This window comes from Sebastes umbrosus, chromosome 23 (genome assembly GCF_015220745.1).
Source record: "Sebastes umbrosus isolate fSebUmb1 chromosome 23, fSebUmb1.pri, whole genome shotgun sequence".
Classification (NCBI taxonomy): Eukaryota; Metazoa; Chordata; class Actinopteri; order Perciformes; family Sebastidae; genus Sebastes; species Sebastes umbrosus.
Window position 1 is genome coordinate 21,433,257 of NC_051291.1, and position 18,945 is coordinate 21,452,201.

An 18,945-nucleotide genomic window follows, 5' to 3' on the forward strand; every position below is an offset into this window, starting at 1 on the left:
TATTTTCATTATGGATTAATCTGCTGATTATTTCCTCTATTAATCAAGTAATTGATTGGTTTGTAAAAATAATGTAAATAGTGGGAAATGGCATCACACATTCTCAAAAGTCTAACCAGTTACTAAAGCTGTCAAATAAATGTAGTGCAGTAAAAAGTACAATATTTCCCTCTGAGATATGGTGGAGTAGAAGTATAAATATGTACTTAATTACTTTTAATCAGTGTTGAAATGTCAGTGACACAATCAGCGTAGTTTCTGAGGCAAGTTTCCTAAAATAGGAAAAAAGGTATTTTAATCACATTATTTATTTATGAATTCATTAATGTATTTTTAAATGATGTACACATTGACTGTTTGATGGTGTAAATCCCTTTTCAATTTGAAGTATTTATTGACAGATTAATATTTAATTTGTAAATTCTTCTCATAATTCATCGTTTTATTGTCCATTAAAATGTCAAATAATGAAACACATTTATTGGTACCTGTTTTTATTCTACAATTAATAAATGAATTTCTAAACACATTTATTATTGCCTATTTTTATTGTACAATTAATTATTAAACAATTTAATGCTCTATTACTATTTCCGTGACTCTTGTGGTCCTCCATACATGGTGGCACTACACGTTGTACAGTTTATTTGTTTTTATTAAGTATATTCTTTTCATACTGAATCTTTACTCTGTCTTTGTGGCCTTTTTCTTCCACCGGGCAGGTAGTTCATATCGGAATAGTCTATATTTATAAGCAGTTATTTTGAGGAAAACCATGTTGATTGATTATATCCTATTCAACTGAAACTATTTTATATTTTACACATCACAACCCTCATTTTATAAACTTTTACTACCAGTTTACCTTCTCACTGTGCATATACATTTACTAAATTCCTGTTGCCATTACAGTTCATTCACTTTGCAATTACCGTACAGCTATTTTTAGCACAAAATATTTAATATTTCATAGAGTAGTTCTATATTCTGCACTTTTATGTAATATAGTCTCACTTGTACTTGCAACGCATGTTGATGTTGTACTTTAAAAGAGCCTGAGATCCAAGAGTATCATTGCCAATGATTGTAATTATTGCATATGACAATAAATAACTTATTAAATTGGGCCCACACTTATTATAAAACATCAGGAAAAGTGCTCTTTTTGCAGATTTAGGTGGCTCTTAAAAGAGCCGTTTGGTTGTTTAGCAAACTTTAGTACGTTTACTTCTTCGCTGTTTTCTTGGCTGCGGTCTTCTTCGCTGCCGGCTTCCTGGCGACGGGCTTCTTGGCTTGCTTGGCAGCCTTAGCTTTGACAGCCTTAGCTTTGACAGCCTTACCTTTGACAGCCTTACCTTTGACAGCATTGGCTTTGACAACCTTCTTCGGGGTATCTAGCTTTTTCTTAGCTGGAGCTGCCTTCGTCGCTGCCTTCTTCGGGCTCTTCTTCACCTTCTTGGGTGTTGCCGGCTTCTTGACGGCGGGCTTCTTCGCTGCCGGCTTTCTGGCGGCGTGCTTCTTGGTAACCGGCTTTACGCTGTAAAGCTTGAAGGACCCGGACGCCCCGGTTCCCTTTGTCTGCAGGACGAGCTTCTTCTCCATCATTTTCACAATAACGCGCTTAAAGGTTTTTCCCTCGATGCCTTCAGCGGCCAGGATCCTCTTTAGAACCACGCCAGAAACACCTTTGCGTTCCTTACAGCCGATCAACGCATTCGTGATGAGCTCAGCGGCGCCAGGACCGGACTTGGTTGGCTTGGCGACTTTCTTCCTCGGTGTTTTCACCGGGGTGGCTGGAACGGTTTCCGTCATGATGCTGTATCAAGTTGATCCTCTCGACTAGTCTGATGTGACTGATGAAGTATTCCAGCAAAGAGAGGAACTTAAACACACCATGAGAACCGTGGAGACTCAACCCAGCCTGCCGCTCACCGGTGCAGCAGGAATACTGTGCCACTTGTGTTTTCTCTGTACCGATAAAAGTATAAAATACACATCTGGAGGAAGTACTAAAGTCTAAAATTGAATCAAACTAATAGCGAATGAGTTTCTCTTCACATAAAAGTCAAATGAACCCTAATACTTTTCTGCATTTTGTTTGGAAAGCGTTTAAACGTCTTCTATCTGTCGCTGTGTGAGGCTCTGCTGCGTGTCTTTTCCTCGTGAATTCTCTCCTAAATGCTTTAAAACACACCACAAACCCACTCAAAAGAGTTTAACAGCGAGAAGAGATGTTTGTTCAGAGACCCAATGTGAAAACACTCCACTCTTGCGAATATTTATTTATTAAACAAAGGTTATTTTGGTATCTGCAAAACACACTCCTATTGAGATAGGTCACTGGCTGAGTTCTACTTCCTGAAACAAGGTGTGTCCTTTATGTAGCACATTGTTCTTTTTTAATATTAATACAACCATCTTTTTATATGATATAGTTATTACAATCTGAAATGTGTTAGACAGTTAGATCTAACACTGTTAGGACACAGAGGCTCCTATACAGCCCCCAACTTCCTCAGGAGACAGATGAGCTCCCACATGCTGTCAACACTAGACATCATTTATTGAGCTCTAGTCTTGTTCATTGACTTTTGTATAATATCAGAGAAACTAATTAAGATGAATTAGAAACAGACACCTGAACAGGGGCTCAGAAATGTCCATCCACTCTAATAACATACTCAACATATTTAAGTACATGACATTACATTTGTGACGATTACAACATTACATTTCTGAAGGAAATTGAGTCCAAAACTACAGAAGCCTATGAGTGTAAGTAAATAATGTACAATGGAAACAATTCAGATTAATTTATTATGTTGTAAATACACTCAGTTGTCAGTTTGTGAGCTTAAACAAAGTAATGTGGTGTAAAAAACAGTCTATAAGGTGTGAATAATATTAATACTAATAATAACACGACACAATCCAACACCTCACTGTTTCACCTCAACAGTTTTAACACAAACTGATCATTAGAAACTTGATGAAGATTTATTGCAAGGTAATAAATCAAATAAAATACATTAATTGTAATCATTTTGTAAATTACTTTTAGGAAGTTGTACCTTGTGGACATGGTGGTGGATATTATACTATGTAGTTTGGCACCATAACATGTTTTATATTACATATTAGAATTATCATTATTAATCATCTTTTATTGGCATAATTCAATCTCACAAACATGGCACGTCTTTGGCCTTAAGGTGAATTTGACACAATAACAGACAACCGTGTGAGTATCTTCCTTATAAATATAATTTAGCCTTCCTTTTTATTTCTTCTATTAGTGCTATTTTTCTATTCTTTATTGTATTGTGTTGTTTTTATTCTATTCTAATTTAAATATTTGAATATCTGTTTATAATCCTGTATTGGATGAAGTTATATTTAGGCTTTTATCCGTAGCTCCAGTCACTTTATTTTACAACCCATATGTGCTGCAGTGTACAAACTCTGACTGGGATGGATGTGCGGAGTCAGCACTTTTATTATTACTGCCACTATGTCACTTAAATATGGAGGACAGAACCTGCCAAAATAAAAAATAAATAAATAAATGACTCGATAAATAAATATGTCACTAAATGTAGCAAAACTAATATTATAAATTAGTATAGCCATTATTTAATTGATAGAATGTGACATAAATTGATTTCTCTGTTTTTATTTGCTTCTTTATTTATTTATCTTTGTATTAATTCCCTTATTTATTTGCTCTTTTGTTTAATTTTCCCTTATATTTATGTATGTATTTATTTTTATAATTGTTTTAATTAATGTATTTATTTTTCCATTTATTCATGAATAAAAAAGAAATGCAAAAAGAAAGAAATAAAAAAGAAATACAAAATAAATACATAAAAAAGAAATGCAAAATAAATACATAAATTCAAAATAAATACATAAATTTAAAAATCGTATAGTCATCAGTCAGTGAGGTTTGTTGATAAAAAAAAATCTATAATCATGATTATCTTATTCCCCCTTTTGTTTCTTTACAATTGAGGACGTTGGTATCATGTGGTATCTCTGGGTCGAATTGGACATCTAGTGGCTGAATGTTATCAATGTTGTCAATAGCACCTTTAATTACATTTTAAATATAGTTGTCCAAAGGTAGTGCTCCTAACTGTCAGACAGTGCATCGTCATATTTAATCATTATCAGCTATTGTGCTGCAGTCTACGTAGGCCAGAGTTGTGTCAACTACTGTATGTCATACTTTTTTTTATCTTTGTGATTACATTGATCTATTTTAACATTTTACTTTTAACAAATCAACAAGAGCACAAACAAAATGTCACTGTTTTACATGACAAAAACAAGCATCTCTAGCGATATAATGATGTCATTATATTTATTTTGGGGGATTATTTAACAGGGGTAGTGAACATTGCTGTAAACGCGCCAGATTTTTTGCCTTCTCCAGCTGTAGTAGTTATGTGAAATCTCTCGGATTTTAAAATAAATGACAATAATTTATTTACAAAATGTTAAGGAACCTGAAACACATTTCAATAATCTCTCAAGTCTTAAAGCTGAAGTAGGCGAGATTGGAAAAAATATGATTAAAAAAAGTTATTTTTATAAAACAGTCACTGTATCGTGACAGGGATAGCAGCCCACTGGACTATTTCTCTGAAATAGAGGAATTTGTGCAGTGGTGTGACAACAACCATCTTGAGCTGAATGTGAGGAAGACAGAGGAGATGGTGTTTGACCCAAAGATGGTGGGTGACCTCAGGCCTGTGGTTATCAAAAACACATCTATCACACAGGTCTGTTCATACAGGTATTTAGGGGTCCACATCGACAACACTCTCAGCTGGAAGCTACATGTTGGAAACCTCTGCTCCAAACTTCAACAGCTGGTGTATTTTTTACGCAGACTCAGGTTCTATGCAGTGGAGCAGAAGATCATGTTACTTTTCTACCGGGCTGTCTTGGAAAGTATCGTAAGATATGGCATCACGGCCTGGTACGGTAACCTGACTGTGCAATTGAGGTCACAGATTTCTCGCCTGGGACAGACTGCCATGAAGATTATGGGGGTCAAAAACCACCCTACCCTCCAGATGCTTTATGAGCAGTCTGTCATCACACAGGCACAGAAAATTGTGTTAGACCTAACTCACATCTTACATCAGGAGTACCAACTTTTACCTTCCGTCTGGAGATATAGAGTCCCACGGTGCAGATTGAACCGTTACAAACATTAATTCTTGCCGATGTCTATTAAACTCCTCAACAACTCGTAACATAAAGCTGTCATAATGACAGTGCAATATGGTTAGACAGTGCAATATGTTAGATAGGGTCAGTGCAATATGTTAAATTGGGACAGTGCAATATGTTGTTGTCAAAGGGGTCCCTTGACCTCTGACCTCAAGATATGTGAATGTAAATGGGTACTATGGGTACCCACGAGTCTCCCCTTTACAGACATGCCCACTTTATGATAATCACATGCAGTTTATAGTTTACAGTCATAGTCAAGTCAGCACACTGACACACTGACAGCTGTTGTTGCCTGTTGGGCTGCAGTTTGCCATGTTATGATTTGAGCAGATTTTGTCTATTGTCTATTAAACTTCTCAACAACTCGTAACATAAAGCTATCATAAGGAGAGTGCAATATGTTAAATTGGGACAGTGCAATATGTTGCATTTGTGTAATATTGGGCTATTGTCTGTGCAATATGGGCAAGCTGGTAGATGGTGCAGTGCACTACCTGGGTGCAATACCTGCCATGGTGTGTGTGATAGTGTGTGCCATTACGTACATGGACTGTGTATGTGTTGAAACGTCTGTTTCTGTGAAACTGTTTCCCTGTCTGATGAGGAATTGTTTATTATTGTTGTTGATGCTGTTTTAATTTAGTGTTTGTAACTGCAGTTGGATGGAGACCAGGAAAAATTTCCCCACGGGGACAATAAAAGTATATCTTATCTTATCTTATAAAAAACATGGGCCCCTGTGTCCTCCGGTGCTCCTAATGGTATCTGCGAGATTTCAGTATGTTTATCTGTATTTTTTATTGTTAGTACCTCGAGGCGTTAGGACTTTATAAAACAAAAGATGCGCGGGTCCGTTGAATTTTCAAATTTCTCTCCACCAATAGCTGAGCTACTGTATCACGTGCATACATTGGACCAATCAGCGTTGCCGGCACGCCGGCTCTGGCTATATAATCAGAGGCTGTCGCTGTTGAAGCACAACTATTTTTCTTGAGTTAAGAGAAGCAGACGCTCACCAACAATGGCAAGAACCAAGCAGACCGCTCGTAAGTCCACCGGAGGCAAAGCCCCCAGGAAGCAGCTGGCCACCAAGGCCGCTCGTAAGAGCGCCCCGGCCACCGGCGGCGTGAAGAAGCCTCACCGTTACAGGCCCGGTACCGTGGCCCTGAGAGAGATCCGTCGCTACCAGAAGTCCACCGAGCTGCTGATCCGCAAGCTGCCCTTCCAGCGCCTGGTGAGGGAGATCGCCCAGGACTTCAAGACCGACCTGCGCTTCCAGAGCTCCGCCGTCATGGCTCTGCAGGAGTCCAGCGAGGCTTACCTGGTTGGTCTGTTCGAGGACACCAACCTGTGCGCCATCCACGCCAAGAGGGTCACTATCATGCCCAAGGACATCCAGCTGGCCCGCCGTATCCGCGGAGAGCGGGCTTAGACTAACGACACCAGCCACACCGTACCATAGTTAACAACACAACGGCTCTTTTAAGAGCCACACATATTTCTCTAAGAGCTGTGACCTTAAGTATTATACTGCAATGCGTGGTCCCAACGTCAAATTCATTAATTATACTCTCACAATATCGGAATGAAATCCACCCTTTCAGTTAACATTTCAATCCTTTGTTTTCATTTGATATAAAGCTGTACTTCGGCATGGATTTGAGTAATACATGTTGTTTTCTACTGAATAACAGTATTGTGATAAATACTAGGCATTCTACTGTAATGCGTGGTTCATCGTCAAAATCACTGATTATACTAAAGTTAACATTTCCATCCTTTGTTTTCATTTGATATTGCAATTGCGTGGGTTTGAATAATTAAATACCTTACTGAAGTACAGTATTGACGATAATGTCTAGTGTGCTGTTTACCATATATTCATATATATCAACTTTTTATATATATATGCTCAATTACGGAGGTACAAACAGATACAAAGACAACTGTTACGTTACATAATGCAAGAGTTAGTGTAATATGCTTATTATATTAATTTAACGTAAACGCCTTAATGGATTTTTTAACAATAGGGAGTTTTCCAAAAATTACTTTGCCTGCAATACAGCATTTTGTTCTTCTTCAATCTTGACTAAATATGGCATTTATCCAGAACATTCTTATATCTATACACACATTGAAAAAATAGATAAAGTTTCACAACATTTTAGTTGCTATTTCTTGTCCCCTTAGCCTCAGAGTACTTTAGTTCCTATCTGACATTGTTTGCGGTGGACAGGTGAGAGTGTAACACACAACAGCATGTGCATCACGTGACTGTAGAACGGTACCAAAAGACTAGGTTCGAGTATATTAGTTCTCCTGGTAGCAATCTTATTATAATAGATGTAAATGGTGCTAAATAAACATATAGGGGTTAATAAATTGATGCGTGGAAAACATACACAGGAAATGAGCTCTTTGGATGGTTTGGGTGGCTCTTAAAAGAGCCGTTGTGTTGTAGAGAGATCAGGTCGTCATTGGTTTAACCTCCGAAGCCGTACAGGGTGCGGCCCTGCCTCTTCAGAGCGTACACCACATCCATGGCGGTCACAGTCTTCCTCTTGGCGTGCTCGGTGTAGGTGACGGCATCACGGATCACGTTCTCCAGGAACACCTTGAGCACACCGCGGGTCTCCTCGTAGATCAGACCGGAGATACGCTTCACTCCGCCACGGCGAGCCAGACGGCGGATGGCGGGTTTGGTGATTCCCTGGATGTTATCACGGAGCACTTTACGGTGACGCTTGGCGCCTCCTTTACCGAGTCCTTTGCCTCCTTTTCCGCGTCCACTCATCTTGTCAGACTCTAGTTTGTTCCGTAGAATAACTAATACCAGCAGAGTGCTGAGCGTCGGTATATAAAGCCCCTTTGCGGACGTAGTTGAAGACAACCCGTTGCGGACGTAAATGAAGACAGACAGTTTAGTCCGCCTTTTTTCTGATCCGTTTATCAAGCTAGAGCGTGTACGCCAGTGCATTTCCGGTTACGTTAAAAATCCGGCAATTGTACTGGCCTCTCAAGTCCTTACATGGACTATAAATGTATAATTCTCAAATATTTATTATTACAGCTGATAGACTGTATTTTACTTATTGTACCTAAATTCTATTACACCAAATTTAGCTAGAATATTGGCTGTTTTCTTTTCGGATGATGACATACTGATCTACACAGACCACACTGCTGTATGTGTAGTTATAATAATACATTAATAACACAACACATTTTCTTTTCTTCTGACCAAACATGTAGAAAAGTTATTATTGTTATTAAAGTAGTAACTCTTCCCTTTGCCACAAACTCTACTTTAGTACTAGTAGCTAGTAGGATTTTAAGGCTGTTTAAGGCTTCCTCAGACTACTGATAAATGCAGTCGCCTTCTTAAATACCCATAATGCAAGCACACATGATATACAGTAGTTGTATGTTCCTGTTGCAAATAGTCACCACCAAGTAGTAGAAATAAAATAGATTATGTATTGAGGATGTACATAGATAAAAGCCTATATCAAGGCTACACAAGGTATTTAAAAAAACGAACATAAAAAAGATTATGCTAGAAAAATACCAGTATTACTCCATAGGTAAATAGCCTACTCCATAAAGGCCAATGGCTAAATAGCCATCATTTATTGGTTACTAAATATATATATTATAATTACACTTACTATACCACCCCTTGCAAAAACATAGTAAGAAAATACACTAAAAATATACACAAATTTATAAGGCTACATATACAAAAGGTACATGAATAAAATCACAATATATACAAAGTGAAGGAGCTTTTTATTTATTCGTTGTTAGTATTTAGTTATTGTTTTACTAATAAGTAGTATTGTTTGATTTATTATTCTAGTTGTAGAGGAGCGTATCATATCACCATTTATGTTTACAGAATGGTTTTACATGTTAGGCAACAGCTTTGGTCCATGTTTACTACACTGTAACAGGAAATACTATGTTAAAAGATGTATACACCGGTTGATGTTAAAGTGGCAGCAGGCAGTATATTTTTGGCATCATTGGGCAAAAATCTCATAATAACCTTTCAGCATGTTGTAATTCAAGTGTTCTGAGAAAACTAGACTTCTGCTCCTCCTCATGGCTCTGTTTACAGGCTTTAGAACATCTAGCCTGTGACGGGAGACTTTGACCAATCACAGATCATTTCATTGAGAGAGCGTTCCTATTGCCTGTGCTCCATTCATTTGAACTAAACTTGGATTTCCTTCAACAGATTTCACAATGGCGGCGATGCATAAACTTTCTAATTTTACAGCTAAACCGTGCACTACAAGATGATTTTATGAACATCAAAGGAGAGAAATAGGCATTCACGTAACAGAATATTGATTCATAATTGATCAGCGCTGTCTAGTTTGACCGTTTGGTCAGAGTTTGCGAGTGATTGACAGCCGGCTCTCATAGACGGCAGATGGACAGCAGACCTCAGATCAGGTTTTACTACGGTGACCAGACGGACTGTCCCGGTTTCAAGCTGGGTGTCCCGAGTCCCAACACATATCTGTAAAAACATTCAAATGTCCCAGTTTTCAACAGTCACTAACAATATGTCCCGGTTTTCACTACAATTAAAGTAAGGATATTATACCGACAGACATTTATCATGTTCCACTCATTAATTTGTTCCCATTAAATAAGTATAAAGAGAGCCAGCATAGCGCACCACTGCAGTCTCTATAGCGAGTGATGTTGCGCGTGGTCAAGCCAACATTACTCACTGACGCAACAGATATCCGCTGGTTACATTTAGTGTAGTTTTGAACCACAGAACCCTCCGTGATTATGTGCACATGAAACTTGTCGTTTTGATTCATTATTCTACACAGTTCCTTCTGCGCATCAACAGGCATTTCGCTCCTCTTATAACTCCCTCAGGACCGTCCGTTCCATCTTTCACCCGAACAGTGTCTCCATCCTGGCCAAAATGTCGTTTGAGCTCCACAATTATAATTATAATAGCCTGAGACGAAACAAGTTAGAAAATAATGTACGTAGTCCCAGACAACAAAACGATTCCTCTGAGGGAAACTTTCTACAGGACTCCCAAATGGTCAGTGCGTCATGGCGGGGATAGCTCTGTGATTAAAGGGGGAGAAAGTAGTGAATGTGATAAATCATGATTGTCACAGCCTCTAATGTACAGCTTTTAGAATTAAGAGATTATTGAAATGTGTCTTGTTTAACGAGCTACACTGTTATATCATCTTAGTTTTATGTATTCTTTGTTTAGTTAGAAGGCAGATATTTTGTTTTTCATCAGGATTGATCTCTTTGAGAGGAGTGGGTGGCTCTTAAAAGAGCCGTTGGGGTAGTTGTGACCGGTATGGAGATTTACTTCTTGGCGGCCTTCTCGGTCTTCTTAGGCAGCAGGACGGCCTGGATGTTGGGCAACACACCACCCTGAGCGATGGTCACTCCGCCCAGCAGCTTGTTCAACTCCTCGTCGTTGCGGACGGCGAGCTGCAGATGGCGGGGGATGATTCTGGTCTTCTTGTTGTCACGGGCGGCGTTTCCAGCCAGCTCCAGGATCTCAGCGGTCAGATACTCCAGCACCGCCGCCAGGTACACCGGCGCTCCGGCACCGACACGCTGAGCGTAGTTACCTTTCCTCAGATGTCTGTGGACACGACCCACGGGGAACTGGAGTCCAGCGCGAGATGAGCGGGTCTTGGCCTTTGCTCTCGCCTTTCCGCCGGTTTTGCCTCGTCCAGACATGGTTAACTCAGATTACTTCGTAGAGTAGAAGGCGAATGTTCAAATAATGGCCAAATTCTCATTTAAATAGCCACTACGGCTCCTAGCTCGTCGCTCATTGGTCAGGTTGAGCGCCAGTGTGATCGTCCAATCAGAAATTAGTTTGTAAGATACCGTAGAGATCAAACTGCTTCCGCCCGCAGTTTGTGGGATTTACAAAATAAGAGTCACAGCAAAATAAAACTATACAAGTTAATCACAGTAGGAAAAAATAGAAATAGAAACATCAAAAACAGCATCTATGTAGATTTAGAAAATGTTTTAAAAGGAAATTATGTTTTGTTTTTTCTATGTGAAGCTTTTGAGCTGCATGTCTGTATGAAATGTATTATATAGGCTAAATAACGTTTGGTTTAGTCTTCAACAGCAGATCAACTTCAAGAGGATTGTCAGGTTTCTAAAAAGATACAAGGTTTATTGAACTATTGTTGTTTTTTATTATTACATTCAACAAAGCATACAGTGCCACGACTCTTGATATGTTTTCATTTTTGCACTAGTTAAAGTCTGTCACAAAACAGTTGATTTTCTTTTCAGATGTTAGCTTTTCATTTAGCACACGTAAAATAAATATTTAATTAGCTTTGTAATTTCAGCCTTTATTTTCTGATTCCCCCATATCTATTGATTTTGTCAGGACGTCATAAGAAGGCCAACAATTCCTGCACAATCTCAAGTTAATTCTTTTCCTTTTTGTGTTTCATGTGACGTGGTAAAGTGTTATGGTTATTAGGTTAGCCGTAGATAGTTTGAATGGATATCTCTCCTAATCACAAAGAGAGTTTCAGCATTCAGTCCTTTCAGCAGAAACTTGTGCTGCGTTCTAATAATTAACTCATCTGATTTATTTCTTTTGTACCCTAAAATGGGAAAGTAAATCCAGTTTCCACTATTTGAGTTTGGACTGTAGATGACTGACATTTAATATGTGACATGTATTGTATATTAAGTCTGATTACCAACCACAGACTTCCAAATTAACACAAACCACTGCACAACCTTCAGATCTGAAATACTTAAATGAAAGAGTTCAGCCTCGATGTGCTCTGGAAACTGCTTTTAATCAGTTTTCAATGTTCAATATTGTATAATTGCAATACATAATACTAATCCAGGGATAATATGACGCTTAGATACTGCTTGGGTATTGTATATTTTCTCCTTGAAGTTCAAAGACACTGCACACCCATGATCTTGATATTTCATTTTATTTTTATTTCTACTACCAACTTTAATTGTTAAAGGGACTGTTTGTAACTTTCTAAGCGTATAAATGTACCGGGTCGGCACACATGTGCGCTCGCGTATGCGCGCTCATGTGTGGCCGCTGTCTCGTCTCCTCTGCCTACTAGCCTTCACTCAGACAGCGCGCGCGTTCTCGCTCCACCTCTAGACGTGAACGCGCGCTCACTCCACACTGCAGAAGAGTTAGTTTAGCTCTGAGAATATCTGGTGAGTGTACAGTGGACGTTTGTGCAGAAATAAATGCTGCAGCTCCTCTAGACCAACAGAGGTTTCCCGTGTCTTGGGAAGTGACAGGGCTCCGCATAGAGAAACGTTACGTCTCGTTACCGACCGGTTGCCGGTGTCTTCCTACTCTTTCCAGCTGCGGGCGGAGGGAGACGAGTTTCTCGCTGGGGAGCCCTGCTGCTGAAGCCTGCGCTGAGGCAGGAGAAGCAAACACAGTATCAGCATTGATTCATGGAGAGACCTTCGTCTGGTCAGCTAACATTACTGCCAAGCAGCTGAAATATAGAGTGATATTGTGCTTTTAGCTGACGCGTGTTGCCTCACTGTTTTGAGCGATGCTCGTTCATGTCCATTTAGAGCGAGCATAAGCACGACGCTGACTTTCGTTGATTTCACGGCCACAGGTGCCGCTGTTAAGAAGCATTTCTGAAAGTTACAAATAGTCCCTTTAAATGTATAATTTTATTTAATTTTTTTTCTACTACTACTGACTTTGATTGTAAGATCCAACATTTTATTTTATTACTACAACTACTCTACAGACTTTAATTATTAGATTCAAAATTGAATTTCATTTATTATTTTTCTAATACTACTCTACTATATTATATTATTATTATGTTTAATTTTATTGTTTTTTTATTATATTTTAGTTCTACTACTACTCTACTGACTTTAATTGTTAGATCCAAAATGTTATTTTAATTTTATTTAAACTACTACTCTGCAAACTTTGACTGTTATTTTATTTAATTTATTGATATAAATCAATTTTCACTGTTTCACATCTCTACAATTCTTTTTTTTATCCCATGTCCTTTTATTCTTCAACTATTTATTTTATCTTCATTTAAAATTAATTTTTTGCCTACCACTTTCACTCCTAATTTTGAAGCTTTATTTATTATTATTATTATTATTCAAACCTCATATAAATATTTGGCACCATTACTGTGTTCACCTCAGACAAATAACTCTACAATGTCTTATCCTACACATTTTATTTAGTTAAAAGGGCAGCCACTTAGTTTTTCTTGAGGAATGATCTCTTTGAGAGGAGTGGGTGGCTCTTAAAAGAGCCGTTGGGGTAGTTGTGACCGGTATGGAGATTTACTTCTTGGCGGCCTTCTCGGTCTTCTTAGGCAGCAGGACGGCCTGGATGTTGGGCAACACACCACCCTGAGCGATGGTCACTCCGCCCAGCAGCTTGTTCAACTCCTCGTCGTTGCGGACGGCGAGCTGCAGATGGCGGGGGATGATTCTGGTCTTCTTGTTGTCACGGGCGGCGTTTCCAGCCAGCTCCAGGATCTCAGCTGTCAGATACTCCAGCACCGCCGCCAGGTACACCGGCGCTCCGGCACCGACACGCTGAGCGTAGTTACCTTTCCTCAGATGTCTGTGGACACGACCCACGGGGAACTGGAGTCCAGCACGGGATGAGCGGGTCTTGGCCTTAGCTCTAGCCTTTCCGCCGGTTTTGCTTTTTTTTTTTTTTATAAAGACTTTATTAAATTTTTACAAGTTTACAGGAATTTAGTGAATATACATAGGATGTGACATGGATTACAATAGAAGAATACAAAAAGAAAAGACAGTTATGCAAATAAAGTGCTATGTGGAGAAGTCATTGATTGTTCGTTAAAAGTGCCTCCTTGAGCGCACAAGGTTAGAGGTCAATTGAGAAAGGCCGGAACCGGAGGGACCGGGCTCTGGGGCATGGGTAACATCACAATATACAGGGTAACATCACAATATACAGGGTAACATCACAATGTTCAGGGTAAACATCACAAAATACAGGGTATCAGAAGTCCAGTTGGCTCCATGGGAGGATCTGGTTCTTGTCCAAAGTTCTCCTCCTTCTGAGGTCAGTCAGTATTTGCTTCACAACGGTATCGCTGTCAATCACAGTCTGTTCCAAGACCATGACGCACCTTGTTTTCCATAGCTTGAAGCAAGTGATGCTAATAATTAGTTGTGAAAGTTCTTTTTGTTTTACAGACATCTTTTCATCCAACAAACCATACATCACAGATTTATAACCGACTTCATGAGCCAGGCCGAGGCCTTGGAGCATGGACCAGACCTCCTGAGCTCTGTAACAGTCCATGAGCAGGTGTTGCTGTGTCTCGTCTTCGTTACAATAAATCATGGGACATGTTTTTGTAGTAACGTAACAACTCCATGAGACAACAGCTCTTACCGCAAGTCTGTTAACAGATATCAGCCACCGCACATCTCGAATGCTCTCTGAGAGGTTTTTAGTTTTCAATGTTTTAATTACTTCAGTACTTTCAGTATCAGTTAAATATTTATGTTTTATTAGGCCACCATATTTAGAATCATTTATTTTTTTGAATATCATTTTACTTGGTAAGCCATTCCAGTCAATCTGCAAATCTTGGTATTGTGAGATGAAGTCTCCATATATCAATTTATAATCAGGGCCTTGTCTGGCTCTACCTCTCCTCTTTCTCCACATGGAGACATCTCCAACCCAGAGAGCCTTCCTGCAGATGGCAGCAGAGACATTTTTAATAAAAGCTATATGCAGTCTACTCCCCAGCTCAACAGCTCCTAACCCCCCGTATTCTTTGCTTTTATACATTAGTTCTCTTTTAGTTACTTCCCTGGTTGTACCCCAGATTAAATTAACACACTGTTTATTTAATTTAATTATCATTTTGTTGGATGGAGGGAAGATGTTGGCTAGGAAGAGGAGTTTGGATAGGATGAAGGTTTTGACGATGTTAACTCTTGTTTTATAGTGAAAGTTACAAATAGTCCCTTTAAATGTATAATTTTATTTAATTTTTTTTCTACTACTACTGACTTTGATTGTAAGATCCAACATTTTATTTTATTACTACAACTACTCTACAGACTTTAATTATTAGATTCAAAATTGAATTTCATTTATTATTTTTCTAATACTACTCTACTATATTATATTATTATTATGTTTAATTTTATTGTTTTTTTATTATATTTTAGTTCTACTACTACTCTACTGACTTTAATCGTTAGATCCAAAATGTTATTTTAATTTTATTTAAACTACTACTCTGCAAACTTTGACTGTTATTTTATTTAATTTATTGATATAAATCAATTTTCACTGTTTCACATCTCTACAATTCTTTTTTTTATCCCATGTCCTTTTATTCTTCAACTATTTATTTTATCTTCATTTAAAATTAATTTTTTGCCTACCACTTTCACTCCTAATTTTGAAGCTTTATTTATTATTATTATTATTATTCAAACCTCATATAAATATTTGGCACCATTACTGTGTTCACCTCAGACAAATAACTCTACAATGTCTTATCCTACACATTTTATTTAGTTAAAAGGGCAGCCACTTAGTTTTTCTTGAGGAATGATCTCTTTGAGAGGAGTGGGTGGCTCTTAAAAGAGCCGTTGGGGTAGTTGTGACCGGTATGGAGATTTACTTCTTGGCGGCCTTCTCGGTCTTCTTAGGCAGCAGGACGGCCTGGATGTTGGGCAACACACCACCCTGAGCGATGGTCACTCCGCCCAGCAGCTTGTTCAACTCCTCGTCGTTGCGGACGGCGAGCTGCAGATGGCGGGGGATGATTCTGGTCTTCTTGTTGTCACGGGCGGCGTTTCCAGCCAGCTCCAGGATCTCAGCTGTCAGATACTCCAGCACCGCCGCCAGGTACACCGGCGCTCCGGCACCGACACGCTGAGCGTAGTTACCTTTCCTCAGATGTCTGTGGACACGACCCACGGGGAACTGGAGTCCAGCACGGGATGAGCGGGTCTTGGCCTTAGCTCTAGCCTTTCCGCCGGTTTTGCCTCGTCCAGACATGGTTAATTCAGATTACTTCGTAGAGTAGAAGGAGAATATTCCACGAACGGCTAAATACTTATTTATATAGACACTGTGGGTCCTAACTCGTCGCTCATTGGTCAGGTTGAGCGCCAGTGTGATTGTCCAATCAGAAACGAGTTTGTAAGATACCGTAGAGATCAAACTGCTTCCGCCCGCAGTTTGTGGGATTTACAAAATAAGAGTCACAGCAAACTAAGACTATAAATGTTAATCAAAGTAGGATAAAATATAAATAGAAACATCAAAAGCAGCATCCATCAGTGATGTTATAGCCTTAGCCTTGTTTAATCATAATAATAATCATCATTATTTGTATCCCTGGTGTTTATTTTATTTTATTCTATTAACTTTTATTTATTCATTTTTACATGTTATTGTTGTCATTTTTTGTCTTGCAAAATTGCATTTATTGTTGATGTTTTTTGTTGTTGTTTTTTCTATGTGAAGCACTATAATGTAAGTAGGCTAAATAAAGTAAATCAGCAGATCAACTTCAAGAAGATGGTCAGGTTAATAAAGAAATATTTGTGTTGTTTTTTGATGAGCCATGACTCTTGATATGTTTTAATTTTTACACTAGTTAAAGTCTGTCACAAAACAATTGTTTTTCTTTTCAGATATTAACTTTTTCTTTAGTTGTTTAGCACACGTAAAATAAATATTCAATTACCGTTGTAGATTCGCCCATGGTTTTCTGATTCTCTCATATCTATTGATTTTATCAGTACATCATAAGAAGGCCAACAGTACCTGCACAATCTAAAAAAACGGACTCTTATATACTCATTTTTGTTCTTCTGATGTATTTAAGTGTTAAATATGTGCATTTAAGCAACATTAAATGTTTTTTTTAATACACACAAAAGCCTATTTTTATTATTATTAAATTACCCAAACAATGGTCCCACTGGGCCCAGTCAGTAATCCAGTCTGTAGACTAGAAATGGAGGTTCAGATACAGAGTAGAGTACAGTACAGTACAGTACAGTACAGTACAGTGATGGAAGCTCAGAGGTCACACAGTAGAGCAGAGTAGAGTACAATATAGTAGAGTACAACATGTTGTAGAGTACAGTAGAGTGCGGCAGAGTGATGGAGGCTAAGAGGTCACACGGTAGAGTACAGTAGAGTAGAGTAGAGTAGAGTAGAGTAGAATGATGGAGGCTCAGTGGTCAGACAGTAGAGGGTAGAGTAGAGTAGAGTTGAGTAGCGTGATGGAGGCTCAAAGGTCAGATAGTAAAGTAGAGTAGAGTAGAATGATGGAGGCTCAGTGGTCAGACAGTAGAGTAGAGTAGAGTAGAGTACAGTTGAGAGTAGAGTAGAATAGAGTAGAGTAGAAGAGGTCAGACAGTAGAGTAGAGTAGAGTGATGGGATTCCGAGGTCAGACGGTAGAGTAGAGTAGAGTAGAGTGATGGGGGCTGAGAGGTCAGACAGTAGAGTAGAGTAGAGTAGAGTAGAGTAGAGTGATGGAGGCTCGGAGGTCAGACAGAGGAGTAGAGTACAGTAGATTAGAAGAGGTCAGACAGTAGAGTAGAGTAGAGTGATGGGGTTCAGAGGTAGTACAGTAGAGTAAAATAGAGTAGAGTAGAGTAGAGTAGAGTAGAGTAGAGTAGAGTGATGGGGTTCCGAGGTCAGACAGTAGAGTAGAGTAGAGTAAAGTGATGGGGTTCCGAAGTCAGACAGTAGAGTAGAGTAGAATAGAGTGATGGGGTTCCGAGGTAAGACTGTAGAGTAGAGTAGAGTAGAGTAGAGTAGAGTAGAGTAGAGTAAAGTAGAGTAGATTGATAGGGGCTCAGAGGTCAAACAGTAGAGTAGAGTAGAGTGATGGAGAGTGATGGGGGTCCGAGGTCAGACAGTAGAGTAGAGTAGAGTAGAGTAGAGTAGAGTGATGGGATTCCGAGGTCAGACGGTAGAGTAGAGTAGAGTAGAGTAGAGTAGAGTAGAGTAGAGTAGAGTAGAGTAGAGTAGAGTACAGTACAGTACAGTACAGTACAGTACAGTACAGTACAGTACAGTACAGTGATGGAAGCTCAGAGGTCACACAGTAGAGCAGAGTAGAGTACAATATAGTAGAGTACAACATGTTGTAGAGTACAGTAGAGTGCGGCAGAGTGATGGAGGCTAAGAGGTCACACGGTAGAGTACAGTAGAGTAGAGTAGAGTAGAGTAGAATGATGGAGGCTCAGTGGTCAGACAGTAGAGGGTAGAGTAGAGTAGAGTTGAGTAGCGTGATGGAGGCTCAAAGGTCAGATAGTAAAGTAGAGTAGAGTAGAATGATGGAGGCTCAGTGGTCAGACAGTAGAGTAGAGTAAAGTAGAAGAGGTCAGACAGTAGAGTAGAGTAGAGTAGAGTAGAGTACAGTTGAGAGTAGAGTAGAATAGAGTAGAGTAGAAGAGGTCAGACAGTAGAGTAGAGTAGAGTGATGGGATTCCGAGGTCAGACGGTAGAGTAGAGTAGAGTAGAGTAGAGTAGAGTGATGGGGGCTGAGAGGTCAGACAGTAGAGTAGAGTAGAGTAGAGTAGAGTAGAGTAGAGTAGAGTAGAGTAGAGTAGAGTAGAGTAGAGTGATGGAGGCTCGGAGGTCA

The 18,945-nt window shown here is 39.1% G+C and overlaps 6 protein-coding genes across 7 annotated transcripts; 1 reads left to right on the forward strand and 5 right to left on the reverse strand.

The window, feature by feature from the left end:
* Positions 1–577: 577 nt before the first annotated feature.
* LOC119482501 (histone H1-like) lies at positions 578–2,069 on the reverse strand. 2 transcript variants are annotated; one of them, XM_037760039.1, is made up of 2 exons: positions 1,356–2,069; positions 578–1,325 (listed from the first exon to the last, which is right to left on the reverse strand). In XM_037760039.1, the coding sequence occupies exons 1-2, from the start codon at positions 1,810–1,812 to the stop codon at positions 1,225–1,227; spliced, it is 558 nt and encodes a 185-aa protein (XP_037615967.1). In that variant the 5' UTR covers positions 1,813–2,069; the 3' UTR covers positions 578–1,224. The 2 variants fall into 2 exon arrangements, with proteins under 2 accessions (XP_037615967.1, XP_037615966.1); XM_037760038.1 differs by having other exon boundaries at positions 578–2,069.
* Positions 2,070–6,116: 4,047 nt separating this feature from the next.
* LOC119482503 (histone H3) lies at positions 6,117–6,740 on the forward strand. The gene has a single exon (XM_037760041.1). It carries the CDS (start codon positions 6,269–6,271, stop codon positions 6,677–6,679), a length of 411 nt encoding a protein of 136 aa, XP_037615969.1. The 5' UTR covers positions 6,117–6,268; the 3' UTR covers positions 6,680–6,740.
* A 936-nt stretch (positions 6,741–7,676) lies between these two features.
* Positions 7,677–8,112, reverse strand: LOC119482840 (histone H4). Its single transcript, XM_037760726.1, has one exon. The coding sequence runs from the start codon at positions 8,042–8,044 to the stop codon at positions 7,733–7,735; it is 312 nt and encodes a 103-aa protein (XP_037616654.1). The 5' UTR covers positions 8,045–8,112; the 3' UTR covers positions 7,677–7,732.
* Positions 8,113–10,560: 2,448 nt separating this feature from the next.
* Positions 10,561–11,017, reverse strand: LOC119483176 (histone H2A-like). The gene has a single exon (XM_037761273.1). The coding sequence runs from the start codon at positions 10,990–10,992 to the stop codon at positions 10,609–10,611; it is 384 nt and encodes a 127-aa protein (XP_037617201.1). The 5' UTR covers positions 10,993–11,017; the 3' UTR covers positions 10,561–10,608.
* Positions 11,018–13,485: 2,468 nt separating this feature from the next.
* Positions 13,486–16,395, reverse strand: LOC119483098 (histone H2A-like). Its single transcript, XM_037761140.1, has 2 exons — positions 16,307–16,395; positions 13,486–13,965 (listed from the first exon to the last, which is right to left on the reverse strand). The coding sequence occupies exons 1-2, from the start codon at positions 16,334–16,336 to the stop codon at positions 13,612–13,614; spliced, it is 384 nt and encodes a 127-aa protein (XP_037617068.1). The 5' UTR covers positions 16,337–16,395; the 3' UTR covers positions 13,486–13,611.
* LOC119483097 (histone H2A-like) lies at positions 15,827–16,375 on the reverse strand. Its single transcript, XM_037761139.1, has one exon. It carries the CDS (start codon positions 16,334–16,336, stop codon positions 15,953–15,955), a length of 384 nt encoding a protein of 127 aa, XP_037617067.1. The 5' UTR covers positions 16,337–16,375; the 3' UTR covers positions 15,827–15,952.
* Positions 16,396–18,945: the final 2,550 nt, after the last annotated feature.